General features: G+C 40.1%; 1 protein-coding gene across 3 annotated transcripts in view; it reads left to right on the top strand.

The window, feature by feature from the left end:
* Positions 1–24,604, top strand: part of PPARG (peroxisome proliferator activated receptor gamma) — a 106,702-nt gene that overhangs the window by 42,683 nt on the left and 39,415 nt on the right. For 2 of the 3 annotated variants that reach the window (XM_027818933.3, XM_043551830.1), the window contains 2 exons: positions 18,726–18,953; positions 21,373–21,542. In XM_027818933.3, coding sequence (XP_027674734.2) covers positions 18,734–18,953; positions 21,373–21,542 — 390 coding nt within the window. In that variant the 5' untranslated portion in view covers positions 18,726–18,733. Of the gene's footprint in view, positions 1–15,422; positions 15,542–18,725; positions 18,954–21,372; positions 21,543–24,604 lie in introns of those variants that run through there. The other variant, XM_043551829.1, reaches the window with a different exon arrangement.

Genomic DNA, 24,604 nt, shown 5'->3' with positions numbered 1-24,604 from the left:
AAAAGTGATTAGACAGGTTATACATTTCTTAGGTTTGTTCACATGAAAAAGTAACTTAGTTATTGAAAGAAAAATAAAAAGGTAAATTTTGCTTTTAAAGAACATCAGATTATGGTTGCACAAAGACTGTTAGCTTTATTAATATGTTACTTTAGAATGATGAATACCTGAATTGCACATTTAGGTACTATGGGAAAATGCTGTAAACCCTTACAGTTGCTGACAAAGTTTGCACATATGTAAGTGAGTACAGAATTTGGCTGTACATAAAAATTTAATTTGTGAAGCATTAACAGTATAAATGAATACAGAATATAAATTAAAGAAGGATGCATTGATATTGTCCAAAATAGAAGAACTAAAATGTATTCACATTTCGGTGTGTGGGATTTGCCCATCTCTTCCCATCATAGAATAGACACTAGTTCTGCCCTAATGTCATCCAGGCATAGGTTTTGTGCCTCCACTCTGTCCCTGGGTGCACCACCAACCCCAGTTCTTCAGAAGTTGAGCTCTTTTGGAAGCGCTGTGGGTAGAGAATCCTGAGTATGGCTGCCAATAGGGCCTGTCTTAAATGGGATGTGATACCCTAGGTGAGGTTAGGATTGTGCAAAATTTAATGCATGCAGTGGATTGTCTTTTGCTTTTGGAAGAGGGGAATGATACATGTTTACCCCCTTCATTACTGTTTATGACCCTCTCATTTTCTAGTTTCACTGTGCTTATCAAAATAGGTAGGCACTTCAGATCTTCTTATGCACATTCAAGTAAATATTTCATTTTTGAGAATTTTAAGAGATGGCTGCTTTGTGATGAAACCAATTCATTTTGATATGTCGAAAGCACTTTTATGAATAACTTAAAACATACTCTAACTGCCAGGGAAGACTTTAAAAGTGGGATTTAATTCAAGGAATGAGCTTCAACTCATGTTGCAGTTGTTCCTTCTCCTCCTGTGGGAGTATTCAGAGTTCGATCATGGCAGGAAATTGCATCTATGATATTAGCGATTTACCCTCTTAAAGTCATATTCCTCTTTAGCTCATTTCTTGGAAACATTATTTAAGATGCCTGTCCTATGAGTATTAAGAACCTATTATTTGATAAAGTATCTGTTGAGAATAGTAAGATCCATTGATTCTTACAAAAGGCCTTTTGACTTTTTAAAAGGTGGAGGGTTTTGATAATATATTCAGGACAATCTATGGAAAAAGTAACCAGAGGTGGAAAACTGACTCCATTGAAGTGACTTGCCATTGACTTCGGTGGAGCCAAGATTTCACCCCAGAAGTTTATTTCCTGCATTAGAGAAAATCTTTATACCATGAAAGATCACGTATAATGTAGTTATTTACATAACATGCCTTATAATGTAAAACACTCTTACCTGATAATATAAAACATTCAGATTTAGGAGAATCAAATTTTAAAAAACTTAGAAAGTTTTATACTGTAAACATTATAATAAACAATTAACATTTAAAAATGAAATATCAAGTTTAATATCAGCTTTGTCCCCCATATCTTCCTGGAGTTCAACCACACAGAGTTCATCGCCAGATTGGGGACTTAGTTGATAATTAATGAGTAAGTATAATTTTTACAGAACAAAGGCCCATGATTTTATTTATTAAAAGACACTGAGATTATGTTCTCATTTAACTTAAAAAAACAAGGTAGTGTAGCTTTTTCTTGAAAATAATCTCATTTTTCACATTACTGTTCTCACATCACCACTGCAGTGATGCATTCTTAAATCTTTGGTAGGATTGCAAATAAGCATGTGGCAACAGAGGGCTTGGCCAGTGTTCATATTATAACAAGCTATGTGTTAGCGTCTGTACAAACTTACTGGATATGTCACATAAAATTTTTTCATAGACTGTAACAGTTCTGTATCTCAGGTGAATGTAGTATAGGTAACTAGCTAAATAGAAGAAAAGGAGTACTTGTGGCACCTTTGAGGCTAACAAATTTATGTGAGCATAAGCTTTTGTGAGCTACAGCTCACTTCATAGCTCACGAAAGCTTATGCTCAAATAAATTTGTTAGTCTCTAAGGTGCCACAAGTACTCCTTTTGTTTTTGTGGATACAGACATGGCTGCTACTCTGAAACCTGGCTAAATAGATTAACTTCAAAGTTGTGAATCTGTTTTATCAAGGCCTTTTTCAAAAATGTAGATTGTGGTTTCAGTTCAATGCTATTATCTTATTGGGTACTAGAAGTGGATGGAAATTTTGCATAGAAAAGAGTGAATTTGTGGGGAACCTAATTTCTTATATATATTCCAAAATACCTGTAGTTTAGCAATAAAGCCCTGATACAGGAGCGCTTTCTTTAGTTGGGGGCCTAAGTGATCAATCCAATTCCCACTGAAGTCAAAAGTCTTTCTATTGACTTGAGCAGGAGTTTCATTAGTTCTTAAACCACTGCCACGAATTAGTAATGTTTAGATATGCATATGAAATTTCTGTTTACAAATATTAAATGCATGGCATGTAGCAGATATTATAAATCTGATTTATAATATACATCATATGTTTTGCATTCTATGGTCTACAGTTCACCGTAATCTTTATTAATCCCAGTGATGTTCTCATTTGGTAATCATGTACTTTCTATAGAGAAATGCAAAACAAAAAATTGTTAAATCATAGTACAAAGATGTATCAATGGGACACTGGTCAAATTCTTCCCAAAATGTAGGTGTTGTTAAAGATAACTTTTACAAAACCTAAGATCAACAGGGGGAAAAAATCAGCAGAATCACTCTAGAGAAAAAATGTTCCTCTTAAGTATTTCTAGGGCCCTACCAATTTCACAGTCCATTTTGGTCAATTTCACAGTCATATGATTTTAAATATCATAAATTTCATGATTTCAGCTATTTAAATCTGAAATTTCATGGTGTTTTAATTGTAGGGGTCCTGACCCAAAACGGAGTTGTGGGGGGACTGCAAGGTTATTGTAGGGTGGGGGTTTCGGTACTGCTACCCTTACTTATGTGCTGCTGGCGATGGCGCTGCCTTCAGAACTGGGCAGCTGGAGAGCGGTGGCTGCTGGTTGGGAGCCCAGCTCTGAAGGCAGGGCCACCGCCAGCAGCTGCACAGAAGTAAGGATGGTATGGTATGGTATTGCCACCCTTACTTCTGCACTGCTGCTTGCAGAGCTGGGCCCTCAGTCAGCAGCCACCACTCTTTGGATGCCCAGACCTGAAGGCAGCAGCACAGAAGTAAGAGTGGCATGGTATGGTATTGCCACCCTTACTTCTGCACTGCTGCTGGCAGGGTGCTGCCTTCAGAGCTGAGCACCTGGCCTACTGTTGCTGCTCTCGGGCTGCCCAGCTCTGAAGGCAGTGCGGAAGGGTGGCTGGCAATACTGTAACCCTCCTAAAATAACCTTGTAACCCCCCTGCAACTCCCTTTTGCATCAGGACCCCCAATTTGAGAAACGCTGGTCTCCCCCCGTGAAATCTGCGTAATATAGGGTAAAAGCATGCAAAAGACCAGATTTCATGGGGGGAGACCAGATTTCATGGTCTTTAATACGTTTTTCATGGCTGCGAATTTGGTAGGGCCCTAAGTATTTGCAATACATTTCAGCTCTTTTAGAGGTCAGAAACCGATGGTGAAATCATCAGTTAAAAACTGACCACAAGAAAAGTGAAATGGACTATCTGTTTTCATTGTTCAGGCCAATAGAAAACCAAAAAAGTCAACATGTAGTATAATTAGTGAAAAGTAAATTTTTTTTATACCTCACTTGTAATAATCTAAAGTGTTGAGGCCCAACCCTGCTCCTGCTGATGTAAGTTTTGCAGTGACTGCAATGGATTCAGGATATGGTCTGTATTTTGTAACATGGTAAGGAACTTTGATTTTTAAAATCACTTGATTTTTAAAATTATACTGTCATTTTTTGTAACAAAACAGAATGGGTTTCTTCTGATTTATTCCAGTTCTTAGGGCTACAGGGAAGGATATTTTTTAGAGTATTCCCTTTATTCATCTCATTTAGTTAATAGAAATCCAAAAACAAAGGATTTGGAAGTTGTTCCTGTTCTCAAATATTAAGTCATTTAATAGCTAAGAAACTGAAGAAAGAACCAACCATTTAGTGTAGATTTAAGACTTCAGATATATGAAGTTTTCACATTATATGGATATCCTGTAGTTAGCAAAACTTTACTAGACCTCTGAGAAATATAAATACTGCCAGTTACAAAATTCGTATTATTTCTTTGGGCCAAGTGCAATTCTGAAAATTAAAATAATTTGTATGTATCTAGACCATAAAGATTTGCAATGTAATATGCAGTACAGAATGTTGGTATATTTTAAAATCAGCAACTCATTGCAATCTTATTAGACCACTTATGTGACAAGAGGAGGCCTACTCAAAAAATTAGTAACTTGGCACAGTTAGCTATTGCTCCTTGCCAAAGAGAGGGCAAAAGTCTCCAATAAGAAGCCAGCTTTTCAGATTACAAAACTGTCTGTGACTCATTGCCAGCCTATCAGTATCTTTCTGTAAATAATAATGATTCATAGAGAGTAACGCCTAAATTGTACATCATGAGATATAATTTCACTATTGCTGAATGCAACATGGATGGTTTTATAGAGAAGGATTGATTTTTTTAATTGTTTTAATTTTTGCTGGATAAACTGGATTAAATCAATCAAAAGCAAAATAATTCAGTTTTGTGTTCTGATGACACTGTGTTAGGAATGGTAGAAATACCTACACACATTTTTCGCCATTCATGATTCCCTTCTTTATATATTCCCTTCCATATTGTGTATGATCAGACAGTAGAGGAATGCATCGTATTGTATTGATTCTGCTTTTTAATTTTCTTTACAACATAGTGAATTAACAATGGTTTTCATTTTTAGAATATGAGGTTTTTTAGGGCTTTAGAGTGAAGAGCACTGGAAGAAAATCTTAATAGAATTAGTTTTGGTTTCATAACACTCTTCACACAGAATTAAATTACAGCTGCCCCCAACAGAAAACAGTTTGACACAGTGTTCACTCTTTCTGTTCAGGTAGCTACAAAGGCAATTTGTATTGGGTTGGAGAGCTCCTCCCCACAGACCTAACATCTGGGTCATTGGTGAGACAGCGTGGTAAGATAATACATTATTTGTACCTATTGGAGTCCTGCCAAATTTATGAATAATAGTAGAACACTGTCATTTCTATTGCAGTCTGCTTTCTACTGTTAGGGGCAGGATATCACATCATTTTCAGCCTTGCAGTAATGTCCTCTAAAACTTTTGTTAAAGTTCTGTTCTTCCACTTACAATAAAATTAATTTTAAAACTATATAATAATCCTTCCAAGTACATCAAGCTGTTTCTAGTATATGAATCAATATTTCTTCTACAACCATACTGCATTTTCCAGTCTTCTCCGCTTCTATCACCTCTGTTTTATGCATATGCTTGTAAGTAATAATCCTTTCATATCCAATATAATGAAATAGACTTGAGGTCTCAGCAGTATCTACTCAGTTTCAGAATACAACAAAATTGATTAAATGAAATATCTGAAATAGTTTTGTAAAAGTTCTAGCATATCTGCATGATCCCAGAGGCATATTTGGGCCTGTTTCTCATTTACACCAAAGCTGATTTATACAGAGAGAGGAGTGTAAAAAACGGCTTTAGTGTAAATGAGAATCCCATCCATTTCTCATTCTGTGTAGGCTTTACAAACAGAGCATAGACAATAAATTTTAATCATATATATTTTTTCCCAGAACAGGCTTTTTCTTTCAATTCAGTCCTCTATTGTACTACCCACTGCACACTAAAGATTACAGTAGGTTCAATGGATAGTACTTTTGGTGCTTGCTGCTTATATGATCATTCAGTTGTGTGGGTCAAATATTATTTTACAAAAACCATTTCCTAGTGATGCTGATGTCATTGTCTCTTGCTTATATGTATCTGGAAGCACTTGATGGTTAGGACAGATTGGAAGTGATATCTTTGATGTTTTTAAAGGTAGGAAGGAATTTCACACCTTTCTGAAGTGCCTCTTATCTGCAGGTAAAGAATGTGTTAGTTAACAGGAGAGCCAGTTAGAACCTGACTGACCTGCCTTGACATTAAATGCCTTGTAAAACTTGCTTTGTTCTTGTAATATGCAAATTTGTGATTAAATCCTGTCTTTTTTTAAGGCAAGTGGAGGAATGTGTAATGGGATGTTGTCAGTTGCATGTGTTGTGCACTTTAGAACCATCCTGCAGGGCTCAGGGTGGGCCACGGCAATACCCTTCTGGGTGCTCTTTATTCCTGTTTTGAGTGGGAGTAGTTTACTTTCTCCTGCTACTATTGAGCAGTACATACTTCTGTAGCAGCATGCATGCCTGCAGCCCCTGAGGGGCTTGGTATGCCCCTTCACTCGCAGCCCAAACCTTCCTAGGAAAATGGTTTGCGGTCTTGTGTGTTCGTGAGTGGAGCAGCTTCTAGAATTCTTCGGTGGTGTCGTAGGTTTCTGCCATGCTGCTTGTGGCAGGGGAACATTATCCTCCTTCCCTTCATAGGGCAAAATTTTACCCTTTGCTTCTATAAATGTATTTGATTTGGGAAGTTCACTGTCTTTTAGATTTGGATGTACAAATTATTTGGGCACAGGGAACATAATGAGGGTTGTCCAATTCAATTCTTATACCAAACTTCTAGTATTTATACCTTTAAGAGCTTTATAGGGTTGCCAGGTGTCTGGTTTTCAACCGGAACACCATGTCAAAAAGGGACCCTGGCGGCTTTGACCGAGCTGTTAAAAGTCCAGTTGGCAGGGCTGTCAGGCTCCCTAGCTGGCTCCACGTGGCACCTGGAAATGGTGACATGTCCCTCTGGCTTTGAGGCGCAGGAGCGGCCAGGGGGCTACACATGCTGCCCCCACCCTGTGCACCGGCTCTGCAACTCCAGTTGGTTGGGAACCACAGCCAGTGGGAGCTGTGAGGCAGTGCCTGTGTGCGGAGGCAGAGTGCACCGTGCAGAGTTGTCTGACCACCCCTATGCCTAGGAGCCGAAGGACATGTCACCGCTTCAGAGAGCCCCCGAAGTAAGTGCTGCCCAGAGTCCAGAGCCCAAACCCTTCCCCAGCCCGGAGCCCCCTCCCACACCCAAACTCCCTCCTGGAGCCCGCACTCCCCCTCATGCACCCCTGCCCCAGCCCAGAGCTCCCTCCCGCACCCTGAACCCCTCATTTCTCGCTCCACCCTGGAACCCGCATCCCCAGCCCAGAGCTCGTACCCCCTGCCACACCTCCACCCCCTGCCTGAGCCCAGAGCCCTTTCCCACACTCAAAACCCCTCGGCTCCACCCCCCAGCCCTGAGTCCCCTCCTACACCCCAAGCCCCTCATCCCCAGCCCCACCCCAGAGCCCACATCCCAACCCACTGCCCCAGCCTGGAGCCCCCTCCCACACCCAGAACCCTTCATTTCTGGACCCACCCTAGAGCCGACACCCCCTGCTGGAGCCCTCACCCCCTTCTGTACCCCAACCTTCTGCCCCAGCCTGGTAAAAATGAACAAGTGAGGGTGGGGGAGAGCGAATGACCAGGGGGGAATGGAGTGAGTGGGGGCGGGGCCTTGGAGAAGGGGCAGGGCAGGGGCGGGGCCTCAGGAAAGGGGCAGGGCAGGGCAAGAGTTTTCGGTTTTGTGTGATTAGAAAGTTGGTAACTCTATATGTTACATTCCTTCCCTACATAAATATGTGACAGGGTTATCTGGTCCAGAAGCACTAAAAGTATGTCTTCTTTAGTTTTACGTGGAATATTTATTTCTCTTTTCAAGGTGCCTGCATTGCATCTTTTGGTACTGTTAGCTAGCTTTCAAAAACCACTGTCTTTCCAGACTACTGCACTCAAAGTGTATGATTAAAATGATTTGCTGGATTGGCGGCATACTGCTCAGCACCTTGTAGGATCAAGCCCTATAAGAGGATAGAATATGATCTTTTCTCAGGATTTTGTGTTTGGTGCTGGAGTTAAAAGCAGCTATGCTGAAGTCATTATTTACTCTAAGGTTGAATTTGACCCAGGATTTGCTAGGGGACATTGTGTGCATTTTGTTGAGTTGGTTGTGCAAGTAAATTAAAAAATAAAACCAATCCTTTATTTCTCCTTTTCTCGTCACATCTAGCTTTAGTTCTAATTTCCCTAATACTTGAAAACCCTCCTAAAAACTGACTTCTGTGTTCTTCAGTGACCTCACTTTTTAGCCTCTTAGATATTTTATTATTTAAGAACACACACTTCATGATAAAAATGGCAAGCCCACTGTAGACAACAAAACAGTGCACCTTACATGTTCTAAGGTGCATGCCTACGTGATTTCATCATTACTCTGTACACAGTTCCAGAGGAGGGATGTTAAAAGGCAATACTGAATTCTCAGGAAAGAGCATTTGAGTTTGTAGTGCAGAAAAGTTGATGACTCTTGGTTCATTACTTAACTAAAACAAACCTATTTTCACCACAATCATAGCAGTTCCTAACTTGTGATTTGCTGGCTGAAAGACTTCTTTAAATTACCATTTTGAATGCCTATAAATATAATATAATTCAATACATACTTCATCAATGTAAATTACACTCTCAGTCTCTCCAATCTACTTTACCAAAACTATGAACAGGGCACATGAATCCAAAAATAGATTCCCTTCTCTCTCACACACATGCTTACACATCCAGGAGTCACTGTAAAAACCTGTTATGAGACTTTGAAAGTATTCTTTATAACTTTTCACTTTTAATTTGATCTTCTAGTGCAGCTTGAACCTTACTGAACTTTACAAATAAAATTTCTTTCTTCGGTGATTTTGTGAAACATTGATATTCATGGAGCACTAGCCAAGAGGGCTCTTTTTGTGTAACCGTACCATTGATGGTGTCAGCAGAGTTCTAGATTGGTTTATTAGTTATATTGTGCTCCCTCTACTGTCAGTGCAGCAACAGAGCTCAAAATAGTAATGGTCCTTTATTGTGGAGTCTTTTAGTCTTGGCTTCAGAATGGCAGATTATTAGAATTAAAAGGAATCAGGATTGCATGCAGTAGTTGCTTTAAAATTATAGCTTAAAATACTTCACCATGTTCCATTTATTGTTCAAGATATATAAAAAACATGTGTAATTTGCTATTTCCCAAACTAAAGGCCTTTATTTCCTTGTAAAAATATTATAGGTAAAGCCTGCTATGCTGATAAAAGGCAGCAATGAACAACTTTATACACCACTATTATTATTAATTATTATTATTATTATTGTAGTTTCTAGAGGCCCTGAACTTGTTGTACTAGGCACTGTACAAATGCATGATGTGAGACAGTCCCTGGCCAAATAGTGTGCAGTCTAAATAGACAAGACAAGTAATAGGAAAACAGCGATATTATTATCCCTGTTTTACAGATGGGTAAATGAGACCCATACTAAATAGTGGTATCCCCATTTTGTAGATGCGGAAATGGAGGCAGAAAGGCAAAGTAACTTTCTCAAGGCCATACAGTGACTCGTTAGAAAAACTATGATTAGAACACAAGACCACCTGTTTCCCAAGTGTGTACGCATTTCTCCAGACTACACTACCTTGTTTCCAGCATGGTTCTGTATCTATAGCTCCCATTAACTTTGGTTGTATCTGTGCGTACAGTGCACATCTGAAAATCGGACACCAGGTGTCTTAGTTAGGGACCCAGAAAACAAGAAACACACAATTAGTGAACAGTTGAAAATGTTTTGGCTTAAGTGACTTGCCCAGCACCAGATAGTAACTCTATGGCAGAGGCAAGGATAGAACTGAATTCTTCTATGTGGCATTCAACTGCTTTAACCACATGAACATCCTTTCTTTTCCTGCAGTCTTCTGCCTCATTCTCTCTCCCCCTATGAAAATAATGAGGCCCTTTACTTTATAGGAGGTGGTGCCTGCAGGAGGAGTGTTGGCAGGGTGATGTGTGAAAGCTTGGATAGCTCCTGTTGTGTGGCCTAAGGAATTAAATCTGAAGGGATGTCAAACTGACACTTTTCACCAGCTCTAAGTACTCGTTAAATGCTAAGAATGACTATGACTCTCTCATAAAGAAAGAGGGACCATTTTAACTGTAACTCCCTACATATGTCAAATGATTTCACTGAGCATCCGATCCTGCTCCTATTGAAGTCATTGGAAGAACTCTCATTTACTTCTGTGGGGTGCTGCTTGTCCGTTTACTTTGTAAAATATGTATTAGTCATTTGAAGTGAAATGCAAGCTGCTACATGAAATATATTTCAGTTAAAATTACAACTATATTAATTTAATCAATATATGTATATGTGTGTGTCTGTGTGTTTATATATAATTATATATATATATATACAACCAGCTAGTTTTTAATTTACTCTTTGCAAGTCCCAGAGGTTTTTTGTATTTTTCCTCTTCTGTTTTTGTGTAAGCTGTATTAGGGTAGGATGTTCTGGCTACTTCATTAAACAGCTCTAGGGTCACATTTTGATAGCTTTGTCCCTTTGGAAAGAGTATGTGTAGAATGCAGTGCAACAAGCCTTTCGGGTTAACTGAGAGCAAGCATTGTTTATAGTAAGGGGCAGTTTGTGATCCAAGATGTTTTTCATACCATGGTAATCTCTTATTTTATATCTTGTATTACTGTTGGTTTAATATAGAAAAATTGTATTGAATTGCCCTAATAAGAAATTTTTAACTGATTTTATTTGTGGTTCTTGTTGAATGGAATTTCTTAGAGTGAATGAATGACTGTTTTCCTCAGTCACACCAAATCAGCTATAGATTGTCATCCAGGCTATTCCTAATGGTATAGAGACTGACAGCTCAATCAAGCAAATGTCAGATGAGTTCATGTGCCTCATTTTACTTCCTGGTGTATAAATTAGTTACTTCATAGCACTCTCCCTTTCACTTCTAGTCTTTATTATGATTGAATGTGTAAGCATTTTCATTTGTCTTTGTGCAAGTGGTATTGCCTCTGCTACCATTTTATGTAACCCCTGTGCTGGCTGAGAACAAATTTCTACAAATCAAAATTTGCAGGGTGGAGTGGAAGTTCTTCACCACTTAATGACAAATATTCCTGTTGCCTGGAGAGCCTCACAAGATTCTTTAAGCTTTATGACAGTGCCCTAGAATTCCAAAGGATTTGACTGATAAAGTTGTCCTCAAGTCATTGTTGGTTGATGGAAAATGACTCAGAGCCATTAAAAAGGCTGCAGTAAAACCCTTTTTAATTTATTTTTATTGGAAAAAAATTAAGACAAAAAAGTAAGAAAAATTAAATACGGTTATGTGTCTTCATAAATTAATTGTCAAACATAAATATCAGATAGTACTAACAAACATTTTGGAGTTCAGTGGTCATATAAATATGAGGTTGACATTATCACTCATGTAATTTTTTGTTCAGTTTACCATTGATAGTAAAACTTAGAGATGGGACAAAAGTCGATTGGTAGAATTCACCTTGTTTCTAATGTTCGTATGTGTAATGATAATTTTACTGAAATAAACTGAGTATCCTTGTACTAAGTCATCGGGCAATTAAAATAACAACCGAACAGTGGTCAGCTCCTGTGTGTGAACAGGATTCTTAATTTTGAAACATGATGAACAACTCACAGGTGCTTGGATTTTGAGATAAAATAGTGAGCAAATCTGAAAAAGTGAATAATTCTGAAACGTTTTTAAGGTCACCAGAGCTTAGCTATTTTTTATTTTCATAACACTTTAATAGATGTGGTTCTAATACAAAAACAGCCATGCAGGGCACAAAACAAAATGCCTCCTGTGATAGATTTGAAGCCTGAGATATTTATTCTGTACAGTATACTTTATACCAGTGCACTGAAGACTCATTTAGCTGCATTGAACTTTTTGAGATAGATAACATTGCATTTTTTCATCATCCAAGTCACAAATCAGCATATCTGCATAATGGTAAAGGGGTCAATTGTGGCTAATTACACAGCCATGCAGTAGGAGGAGAATGTAAAGAGCCGCGCCCAAATCCTTGCCCAGCCTGCAAAAGGGCCAGCCAGAATGGTAGCCTGTGCACTTGGCAAAGTGCAGGGATTGCTACCAAGATGGTCTTCAGGAAACAACCCTCTGGAAAGGGTATGGACTGGAGACAGGCAAAAATAGGCAGAAGCCACCACTCCATCCCCTCCCCAGTATGCTGGCCAATAGAACTGGCTGGCCATATTGTTGGAGAATACGCTCTATCCGTAGGGTGACAAAACAGCAAGTGTGTAAAACTGGGACGGGGGTGGGGGGAAATAGGAGGCTTGATAAGAAAAAGACCCCAAAATCGGGACTGTCCCTATAAAATTGGGACATCTGGTCACCCTATGTATCCGTTAAAGGTTTGTAGTAGTTTGTTCTCTCCCCTAAGCATAGGGAAGGTCAGGGAGACATACTGCCTTCCTGAGATAAATGCTTCCTGGCTGTGGGTAACTGCAACAGTTAATCTCATGAACCCTTGCACACTTGATCTGACAGAAATAGAAACACTGCATTTCTGCAGGTACTGTGCAAGCAAATTAGGCTAAGTCAGTGGCTTGTTCATTTGAACTAATGGCGTGGACAAAATTAGCTGTGTTCAGTGGAAGGAGAAGAATAAGAAATTTAGAGCCTGATCTTGCAAACCCTTTTTAATATGGTTTGCTTATGTGAGGAGTTCCACCAATTTCAGGTAAGTATCAGGCCCTTAGATCTAAACAGCAGTCTCTGGACATACTATATATGATACAATTACTGTACAACAGAGAAACCAATATTGCCCTTTGAGGCAACTGTAATGTAGAACATATGTATACAGATGCATATTGGCATGACTTAGTGAAACCTCCTAGTTGTATGAAGAAATCTTGAGTACAGAACATATGTTACTGACCTACAAAGGGTGTGGCATTTACAGGCTCCTGTGCGTGTAAATGTCCAATAATTCAAGGTTTTACTGCCCTTTGTAGCAAAAATAAGAGCGGTAAAAAAGGAATTGCTACCTATAGTAGCCAATCCTTGCACCCACTATTAATTTCTTTCCCTGGTTCTTGATGTACAAATAATTCCTTCCTTCGATATAATCTTGAAGTTTTTATTTCTCCTCCTCCCAATACACACAGAAAATTATGTGTTACAAACAAAAACAAAATTAAAGAACAAATAGTCAAAAAAGACTAGCTTGTACGGAGCCCACACCTTTCCATTCAATGATCATTATACTCAGGGAAAATTGATGCCTGCTTCTTTTAACTTGCATTGCTTACCTTAAAAGTTAATGCAACAAGCAGAAGTTAACAGTTCAGGGCTGGAAACAATGTTTTGTTATGAAGGTGCTCTGATAGTATTGGCAGACTGTGCTAGGAAAATGCTGACTATACCATCCCTGCTTCTACCCGCAGATAGAAAAATACCTATTTTCCCAAGGTTTTTTTTCCCCCTCTCCTATTAGCTATGAAGATTGAGGATAATGCTAAACACTTTTGTTTCTCAAGTAACACATGTTCTAGCTAAGAAGTGTTAGGGTTTTTTAAGCTTTCTGTCAGAAATATTTCTCTTTATTTGTCTACAAGTTTCCACTCCAGAATTTATAGGGGCCTGATCCTACAGCCTTTACATGCATGTAACTCTTTTTGAAATCAAAGGGAGTTTTCTATGCATAAGTTCTCATAAACAGAAAGCAAGCATATTCCTTTTCCCTGAGCTTGTTTTGACTAGGGTGACCAGATGTCATGTTTTTAAAGGGACTGTCCCATATTTAAACCCTCCTGCAGGTGTCCTGACTTTTTCTTAAAAACAGGCAAATTGTCCCGTATTTTCCCATATCAGTACTGGCGGGTCCTGCTGCTGGTTGGATCCCTGCCTGCCAGCCGCCTGCCCACCAGTGGTGAGTGGGGCAGGTCGAGTGGCCAACAATGGGGGTGGGTGTACAAGGCTGGTGGTTGGCAAAGCTGCAATGCGTGGGGCCGGCTTCTCCTCCTGCTGGTCCATCAGTGCAGCCCCCGATGCATGCTGGCTCTTGGCCAGCAGAGCCTTGCCCTCCGTCCCATTTCCAGCAGGCTCTGGCTGTGAGCTGTGGTGGCTGGTGATTGCAGGCAGGCACCAGGCAGTGGCCAATTACATGTCGCCTCTGCTGCCCATCGATCGGCCCTTTATGTTCTCCCGCTCTCGCTGTCCTCTCCCTGCTTTGCCCCGTCACCGCCCGCAGCCCTGCTGCTCTTCCATATCCCCCGCAGCAGGGCACGGCCCACTCCCAGCAATGTGCGGAGAACCAGCCTCTAGTCAAAGCACTCAGCTCATCAACAGCCTTCAGGCTCCTTCCTTCCCCCCACTGCCTCTGGCTGGGCTGGCTCCCTGGGAAAGCCCAAGACCCTCCAGCCCAGCACACTGGCCAGGAGGAGCCAAGCCCTGCATGTGCCAAAGCCCCACACAGGGCTGGCATGGGGAAGCCTCTTTCCAGCTTGTTCACACCCCAACTGTGCAGCCTCCATAGCACCCTCTTCACACACAACCTGCCCTGGGTCCTGGCCCCAAGGAGTGTGGGGCTGCTCTGTCCCCTAGGCACCCTCTCCTACTGAGCCACCTTTCTGGGCCGGTTCGCTGAAGCCCGTGCAGTCTGGTTCCCTGGGCCCTGGTGCACAATGCATCCTTAGGGTTTAACCCCTTCCTGTCTGTGCTGTAGCCAGGGGACAGGAGGTGGCTGGGTTAGGTTGGTGGCCAGCAGCAGCCTGGAGGTGTTAGCTGCCTTTCGACACTGTGTGGGCAGGAAGGGACAGGAGCTGCTTCCAGCCCGGGTGTGGGGGAAGGGAAGAGATGAACTCTGCAAAGACACAGGCCAGGTCATCCCTGCCCCACTCCCCCCTCCCCCCCCCCCGGCAGCTGGAAGCAGCTCCCATCCCTTCCCTGCTGCACAGTGCTGAAAGGCTGCTGCTAGCCATGTTCTGATGTGAACCCTGACAGACATCTGGGGACAGGGGGCGTGTGACCCTGCATGCCCCCCCCACACCCCTGCAGCGTGTTGCCTTGGGAAGACATGGCTCCAGGTACCAGGAGAGGTGGGTCCATCCTGTACCAGGAGAGGTGGGTCCATCCCTGGGGCCCAGCCCGGCGGAGAGCGCCGGGCAGGGAGAGTCAGGTCGGTCAGCTACCCCCGCTGTGTGAGAGAGGTGTACGGTAGTGTGTGTATGTCACCCCTCCCCGTGTAAATCCTAAAGCCTTAAAGATAAGAAGGTTAATAAAAAGAATCCAACTACACAATATTTCTTTTTTAACAGGGGCTCAGTCAACTTGATATTAATTTGAATATTTGTACTGCATAGTTCTGATTTGATTGCCGTTGAACTTGCTTGAATACGAGTAATTTTACCAGGTGTCCCATATTCAGCATAGGAAAATATGGTCACCCTAGTTTTGACCTTTCCTTGAAGAAGTGGGAGAAGCCATCCTCACCAATTGAGAAACACTGCACTACAGCCAGTCAGTGGATAATCATGTGCATTTTCCAACATAGTAGTAAGTTTGCATTGGTAGTTGTGTATCATGAATGCATGTGACTCATATTCTTCATATTCATGCAGGATGAGAAATTTTACGCACACAAAGAAAACTAAAGAAGCAATTCAGGGGGCATGAATGCAGTATCTTCAGTCCTGAAATATTTGTACACATCACGTATTTATTTGATTTTTTGAAAGAGCAGCCTCTTTCTTGAACCATATATGCTTTTTGGTCTATGAACCCTAGAGCTGTTTATAAGAGTAAGGAGTATTCTCCTATTGAGATCTCAAAATGTGACAAAAAGGAAATGGCACACAGGCCAGGATTGTCATCAAACACAGAAGCTGGTCTGTTTTGGTAGCACATGTGGTCTTAGTTTGAGAATGATCACATTCATAAAACTAAATCCTTGTCTTGCTTTCCTAAATTCAGGAGATGCCCATGTACTGTGTTATAGCATAAAAATATAGCTACTGTTAAATTTGATTAGCTTGTAGCAATTTGCAAATTGAAGCTCTTTAGCTTGAAAGTACTACGTAGTGCCCCCCTTAAAATTGTGTGGATATTTTTGCATTGCTTATGAATGGTTCATGGAGACTTTGGAGTTTATTTTAATCCCTTCTATTGAACACTAGCCTCAATCATGCATGCAACAGTTTGATGGCAGTTCTATGTACATATGCCCTGATTCAAGTGATGCACTTAAGCATATCCTTAGCTTTAAGCACATGCATAAGATTATCTCTGTTCAGCAGATCTCTTACATTTGTGCTTAATTTTAAGCATGTGCTTAAATCCCATTAATTTTAGGCATGTGCTTAAGTCTCATTATCTTCAGTGCTTAAGTACTTTGCTGAATAGAGATAGAGTTAGCATGCAGCTGAAGTGAAGCATGTGTAGGACCCTACCAAATTTACATTGATGAAAAATGTGTCACGGATCGTGAAATCTGGTCTCCCCCGTGAAATCTATGTAGCATAGAGTAAAATTACACAAAAGACCAGATTTCACGGGGAGAACAGTGTTTCTCAAATTCGGGCTCCCGACCCAAAAGAAGGTCGTGGAGGGGTGTCACAAGGTTATTTTAGGGGGGTCGTGGTATTGCCACCCTTATTTCTGTGCTGCCTTCAGTGCTGGGTGGTGGCTGCCACCAAGTGCCCAGCTCTGAAGGCAGTACCCCCATCAGTAGCAGCACAGAAGTAAGGATGACAATGCCATACTATGCCAACGTTACTTCTACGTTGCTGCCGTCAGAGTTGGGTCAGGACTCCTACAGTTACAACACGGTGAAATTTCAGATTTAAATATCTGAAATCACAAAATGTACTGTTTTTAAAATCCTGTGACCGTGAAATTGATCAACATGGACTGTGAATTTGGTAGCGCCCTAAGCATGTGTTAAGGGTTTTTTGAGGTGGGCAAGAATGATTAAAGGAATGGATTTATAACTAAGAAAAAATGTCAGGTAGCCAAACCAACATGTGGTCATTCTTTTCACTGGACTGTTTTTACGCTTTTATTTGGAAATCTGTGTAACTAAAATGAAGATAAAATGCCCCTATTGATCTGAAGATAGATTTCCATGTATAGATCCCCTACGCACTGAAAGAAGAATACGTTTTTGTGGGAACTATTTAAAATCAATTAAACATTTTGACAACCAGGACTATATATTCAGAAGGTTTTTCTGGCTTGGAGAAATTAATCAGAAATTCTTTGTTTACCATTGGCACAATCCTGCTTTCACTGAGAGTAGCATCAGAGTCCATATATCTATCCCATAAAATTTATAAGACTTTGGGGGAAGGAATTGGGGAAACTGCTAAGGAGTTGCCTAAGTACTTCATCCTGGAACCCCTGCTGTTAGGAGAGCACTTCTTTCTGTATCAGTTACTGTTACACCATCTGCCCTCTCATCTAATGTTTAGGAGTAAGAAGCATGAACATACTGTCAGTGCTTGCTGTACAGAAAGGCAAACAGGTGGTTCTCTGTGAGAACTGCACATCTAGCAGCTTTCACCAACAAAAAATGACAGTCTGTGCAACACATATTGTCTCCTCTAAATTGAAGAGCGGCACCCATTATATCCATTTTGTAACAACAGCCTTTTTGGCAGCATGACAGAGTAGTATTAGTTGGTTCAAAGTAAACCAAGTCAAACAAGTTCATATTACATAAAAGTTTAAAGTCTATATACTTTAATGGGTCTCAAGTCCAAATGAAATACCCATGCTCACTACTTTATTGTAGTTTCATAATGTTCAATCTAATTGTAATCTAAAGATCTTTTTATAACTCACTAAAAAGTAGAGTTAGGGCCCAATGTGCAAAATTCAGATTAGAATTCTAACTTCTTTGGAATTCAGCGGTGTTCAAATCAAGGAATTCGGGTCAGCACATGATAGGACAAGGACAAACTGCAGGTTTTTGGACTGAGAGCTAAATATCAATATGTTTGGGGCTTATACACATTTAGACTTTTGATTTGGGCCTTTCTTTTTAAAACTTAAGAGAAAATGTGGAGACCCAGAAACATAATGGGGTATGGAAACTCATAACAAGAAGTTTCTTCGAGCCATGGTTGTGAGGATGTAGGGTAAAATTTTCAAAGTGCCTTCAGTGGGACTTAATCACTTAAATGTTTTTGAAAACTTCCCGCCTGCTGTTTGTACTATAATATTGATATCAACTATATTTTTCATAGCATAAAATTATATTTTTTTAAATTGTTAGGATTTTTGGAAGCTCAAACCTGGCAGAATACTTAGTAAATCAATTTAGAGTCTGAAAATGTTAGAAATTAACCCATGCAGACCAAAACCACCATAACTCTGCTCTCATGTAGATTGGTATAAATCAACAGTAACCCCACCAAAGTCAGTGAATTTACATGGGTGTAAAAAATGGTGAAAGATGAGAATCATGTCCTATGTTCCTTTAAATTAGCAATATCCATTTTTGTAAGTAACTTGAAGGCCTCCACATGGTATAAATATTTTTTAAAATATAAAAGCAGGATGTGTGTCATTTAGCTATTCGTAATAATATAAAGTAAATAATTCTTTTATGCATCTGTATGTATATGTGTGTAGATTATTCACCTAACAGTAACAGGAATTATGTGAACCTACTGAGTCCACATTGGATGGAGAAGAAGCAGTTTTTAAAATGTCTGTTTCTTTCTTTTTTTCCTTTCAGGGATTACAATGGTCGACACAGAAATGCCGTTTTGGCCCATTAATTTTGGAATTAGCCAAGTGGATCTGTCTGCCATGGAAGATCACTCCCATTCCTTTGACATAAAGCCCTTTACCACTGTTGATTTTTCTAGTATTTCTTCACCACACTATGAAGATATTCCTCTTGCAAGAACTGACCAGACAGCCATTGATTACAAATATGATATCAAGCTCCAGGAATGCCAAAGTATGCAGTTTCTTTTCACTTTTCAGGTTGTCTGAATTTGAATTGTTTAATTCTCTGGGAAGTGTATCCTCCACAAAAGATTTTTTAGAATTTGTTTCAGAACCTCCCTCTCTCCCAGATACCCTTGGAGTAAAATGTCCTTGAAGCTTTATTAAAAACCAAGCAAATTAGACATAGATATTCCCAATGTAGACAGGCCTTTGGAGTTTTGTGAGCATTCCCTTTGTATTGTTGCATGTAAACAAAGCAGCCCCTAGCTTCACAATTATGAATAAAATCCCAAATGGAAGTTTTCCCATCCTGAAGGGAGGTGACTTGTTCCTAAGGACATTACCCCACTTCTGCTGACAATCACACCACTGATCTTTTAGGCCAATGGGCCAGGCAAATGTTCATTGACTTCCCTGAATGAACTTTAGGATTCAGCCCCATGTGATACTCTAAAATGTCAGAATGATTTACTTCTTTATCAACAACATCCAGAGTTTCTGATTTATATATTTTTGTCTCTTTTGTTTATAAGGCGAGTTGGAAATCTGTCATAAAAACTGTATTAAAAAAACTGCTTAAAGCCATGTGACTCCTGTTAATGGTCAATGATCATAAGCAGTTCTTATTCTCTTTTTATAATTAATTGTTTATCAAGTGGCAAATCCTGCCCTCAGTGTGCAAGTCTGGAAAGCCCTTGGCAGCAGAACTGGTATAGTCCTACTGTGCACTGGGGGGCAAGATTTGGAGGAGTCTTCAAAAGGGGGGTGCCCATCTGTCCAGCACAGGGTCTTGCACCCCAAAGGGTCTTTGCACAGCAACACACGGGGTGTTTTGAAGGAGGGACTGGAAGTTTTGTCAATGTGCATGTTCTCTAGTTCATCCCTCCACACATATACCCTTCAGCGCGTCTCCACTTTCTTTGAAGGACCTGCTAGGGAAGCAGAAATACTCCAGCCAATAGGCTGTTTCTTTGGAGCCTGGGGTTGGACTCCTGCCCTCTTACTCCTCTCTCCCCCATCCCATTGATCATCCCAGCACCCATCAAAGTTACTGTAGCATGGCACTGGAGACTGGATTCATCCCTAGAGATTTTACATAATATGAACAGTAAACACACAAAGTAAAGTGCAAAAGTAACAGTAGGCATGAGTCTGCTCCATGCCGGGAGAGCAAAAAGGTACTTGTTTGACTTTTGTGGGAAACAATTGACATCTTTTATTGGATGATACCAGCAAGTAACGGCTTGCCCCACAGAGACCAGAAGCTGACAGATAAGAGATGTCTGTGCACAACATAGACACTCATTGTCACTGAAGCACATAAGACAAGACACAGGCAAAATGGAATCACACAGACAAGGCTTCATGCAGAGATACCACAAAGATGATTGCATATTGGATTAGAAGAATAGGAAATATACCATTATGAGAAGATTATCACAGCCTTGGTAACTGCTAGGAAAGAAAGTAGTAATAGTTTCTGCCTCCAGTTCATAGCTGTATAACACACTTAGCTTGATGAATGTGAGCCTAATCCATACAGCATATACTGAGTTTGCCACTGAAAAGGAAGGTTTTGCTTTATTGTTATATTATTTTTATTGCTTTGTTGTTCTGTTTCCCTATTCCTAAAATGTAATATTGCTATGAGTTTATAATCTAGTAAAGTCAACGCTTCCTTTTTATGTCCAACTCTATAGGTTGATGAAGAGTTGCCATATTTATTTGTATTCGCTGAACTTTTTTAGAATTATAAAGGGCACTTTCATTAGTAATTTTCAGAAGGGTCAGATGTAACAGTAACCAGCCTCTGGGGTTGAATTATATTTCCCAATACAGAGTGAAGTTTCTTAAGAGCTGAAGTGGCTCTAAAACACCAGCACAATCTTTATTTGACCAAATTATCCAACTGAGTAGCTCAAGTGAGTTGTCGTTTTTTAGACCTTGTTAGGGATTCCAATCCCTGCCTCCCAGAGCTACTGCTGCCCTAGACTTGTAGTAAGTACCACACACGTTTTGCAGAGGGAGGGCGGGAGGAAGGAAGATTCATGGAGGACAACTATGTCAGGGAATAAATACGAAGTCCCCGCTGTGGAGGGCAATGAGGTCCTCAACCTAAACCAATTCTGCACTTCCAATCTGAAGACTGGATCAATAGCCCCATTTCTGCACCAGACCCTGCCATCTTCAACATAGTTCAGCCTCATTCACAATCTACTAGATGGCTGCTTGTGGCTTGTAGTCTTTTAAGGAGTTAATATTTACAGCTGTTTATCATTATTTTATTATTAAACAGGACGGAGAATTTTTGGCCCTATTTACTGTGGTTGTTAGTTATAATGAAAGTATTGGTCACTATTTCTTGACATCTTATTGTACCTTTTATAACAGATGATAAATTAATCTTTTAAAATCTCTTACATATGCAGGTGCAATCAAAATGGAGCCTCCTTCCCCACCTTATTTTTCAGAAAAAGTTCAGTTGTACAATAAACCTCCTGAAGAGACCTCCAATTCTCTCATGGCTATAGAATGCAGAGTATGCGGGGACAAGGCTTCTGGATTTCATTATGGCGTGCATGCATGTGAAGGTTGTAAGGTGGGTTGTCCAATAGTGTCTGCCTGAAATAAGAACATTCTATCATTTCCACGTTCTCATTTCTTGACTGCTGCCAAGTATTTGAGGTTGGTCACCTTAGCTGTGCTGCTGAATGTTCCTAGAAAAAGAATTCCATTCTACTGATTTTAATAGAATATTAATGGACAGCAGCACTATCCGGATATGCTGAAGGTCCAGTGACAATGGAATTAACATCTCAATGCTGTCAAGTAGAACTGTTCTAACACTGAATGTGTGTAGAGTAGTAGATTCACCATTGGTCTTCCTTTTCTCCAGGAATGAAATTGTATATTTTCTATCCTAATTCATGTAAGTTTGGCTAACTTAGTAATGTCCCCTTTAGTTTTAACCCAGCTATTTCTCTGACCCTGACAGATGATACATCATTTTATTCCTCCAGGATTTCTCCTGTGATTATCATTAATGTCAGTTAGCATGTGGATTAGCTGTGAACTCTTCATGAATTCTCAGAAATAGGGAGCCTTTCCCAAATGTGCTCTGAATCCAACGTTTCTCAGTTAGCTCTCCCATGCATTTGGTCTTTGCTCTAGGAACAGAGGTTTTGTTTGTTTGTTTTGGTTTTTTGTTTAGCAAGCCTGGATAGGTTTTTTTAAATGATTTTATTAGTTTTTCATACAGTATAAGGAGAAGCCACACTGAAACCAGCACTGAGTGATGAAAGGAGGTGATGGGGAGGGAAAGGAGAAACATTGTTTAAATAATAGCTAAAATGTGATATACAAACCCCAATGCTCACCTCCTTTCACATGTGGTATCAAGTGTCTTTTGCAATCATACCTTCTTTATGTGTCCACACAAATATGCATAAAAATATAAGAACAGCCATACTGAAGAGATGGTCCATCTAGCCCAGTATCCTGTCTTCTGACAGTGGCCGATGCCAGGTGCCCCAGAGGGAATGAACAGAACAGGTAATCATCAAGTGATTCATCCCCTGTTGCCCATTCCCAGCTTCTGCCAAACAGAGGCTAAGGACACCATCCCTGCCCATCCTGGCTAATAGCCATTAATAGACCTATCCTCCATGAATTTATCTAGTTCTTTTTTGAACCCTGTTATACTCTTTGCCTTCACAACATCCTCTAGCAAAGAGTTCCACAGGTTGACTGTGTGTTGTGTGAAAAAGTACTTCCTTTTGTTTGTTTTAAACCTGCTGCCTATTCATTTCATATGGTGGCCCTTAGTTCTTGTGTTATGAGAAGGAGTAAATAACACTTCCTTATTTACTTTCTCCACACCAGTCATGATTTTATAGATCTTTATCATATCCCCCCTTAGTTGTCTCTATTCCAAGATGAAAAATCCCAATCTTATTAATCTCTCCTCAGATAGCAGCATACCCCTAATCATTTTTGTTGCCCTTTTCTGAACCTTTTCCAATTCCAATATATCTTTTTTGAGATGGGGCGGCCATATCTGCATGCAGTATTCAAGATGTGGGCATACCATGGATTTATATAGAGGCAATATGATATTTTCTGTCTTATTATCTATCCCTTTCTTAATGATTCCCAACATTCTGTTTGCTTTTTTGACTGCTGCTGCACGTTGAGTGGATGTTTTCAGAAAACTATCCACAGTGACTCCAAGATCTCTTTCTTGAGTGGTAACAGCTAATTTAGACCCCATCGTTTTATATGTATAGTTGGGATTATGTTTTTGAATGTGCATTACTTTGCATTTATCAACATTGAATTTCATCTACCATTTTGTTGCCCAGTCACCCAATTTTGAGAGATCCTTTTGTAGCGCTTCGCAATCAGCCTGGGACTTAACTATCTTGAGTCGTTTTGTATCATCTGCAAATTTTGCCACCACACTGTTTACCCCTTGTTCCAGATCATTTATGAATATGTTAAATAGGACTGGGCCCAGTACAGACCCCTGGGGGACACCACTATTTAGCTCTCCATTCTGAAAACTGACCATTTATTCCTACCTTTTGTTTCCTATCTTTTAACCAGTTACTAATCCATGAGAGCGCCTTCTCTATTATCCCATGACTGCTTACGTTGCTTAAGAGCCTTTGGTGAGGGACCTTGTCAAAGGCTTTCTGAAAATCTAAATACACTATATCCACTGGATCCCCCTTGTCCACATGCTTGTTGACCCCCTCAAAGAATTCTAGTAGATTGGTGAGCGTGATTTCCCTTTACAAAAACCATGTTGACTATTCCCCAACAAATTATGTTCATCTATGTGTCTGATAATTTTGTTCTTTACCATAGTTTCAACCAGTTTCCCCAGTACTGAAGTCAGGCTTACTGGGTTGTAATTGCTGGGGTCACTTCTGGAGCCCTTTTTAAAAATTGGCGTCACATTAGCTATCCTCCAGTCATTTGGTGCAGAAGCTGATTTAAATGATAGTTTAAAGACTACAGTTAGTAGTTCTGCAATTTCACATTTGAGTTCCTTAAGAACTCTTGGGTGAATACCATCTGGCCCTGGTGACATATTACTATTTAGTTTATCAATTTGTTCCAAACTTCCTCTAATGACACCTCAATCTGGGACAGTTCCTCAGATTTGTAACCTAAAAAGAATGTCTCAGGTTTGGGAATATCTGTCATATCCTCAGCCATGAAGACCGATGCAAAGAATTCATTTAGTTTCTCCACAATGGCCTTATCGTCCTTGAGTGCTCCTTTAGCATCTCGATCGTCCAGTGGCCCCACTGGTTGTTTAGCAGGCTTCCTGCTTCTGATGTACTTAACACATTTTTTGCTATTACTTTTTGAGTCTTTGGCTAGCTGTACTTCAAATTCTTTTTTGGCCTTCCTAATTATATTTTTACACTTCATTTGCCAGAGTTTATGCTCCTTTCTATTTTCCTCACTAGGATTTAACTTCCACTTTTTAAAGGATGCCTTTTTGCCTCTCATTGCTTCTTTTACTTTGTTGTTTAGCCACGGTGGCTCTTTTTTGGTTCTCTTACTATGTTTTTTAATTTGGGGTATACATTTAAATTGAGCCTCTATTATGGTGTCTTTAAAAAGTTTCCATGCAGCTTGCAGGGATTT

The sequence above is a fragment of the Chelonia mydas genome, chromosome 7 (assembly GCF_015237465.2).
Source record: "Chelonia mydas isolate rCheMyd1 chromosome 7, rCheMyd1.pri.v2, whole genome shotgun sequence".
NCBI lineage: Eukaryota > Metazoa > Chordata > Testudines > Cheloniidae > Chelonia > Chelonia mydas.
The sequence above is the reverse complement of the archived record's forward strand: the minus strand, read 5'-3'. Positions and strand labels throughout refer to the sequence as shown.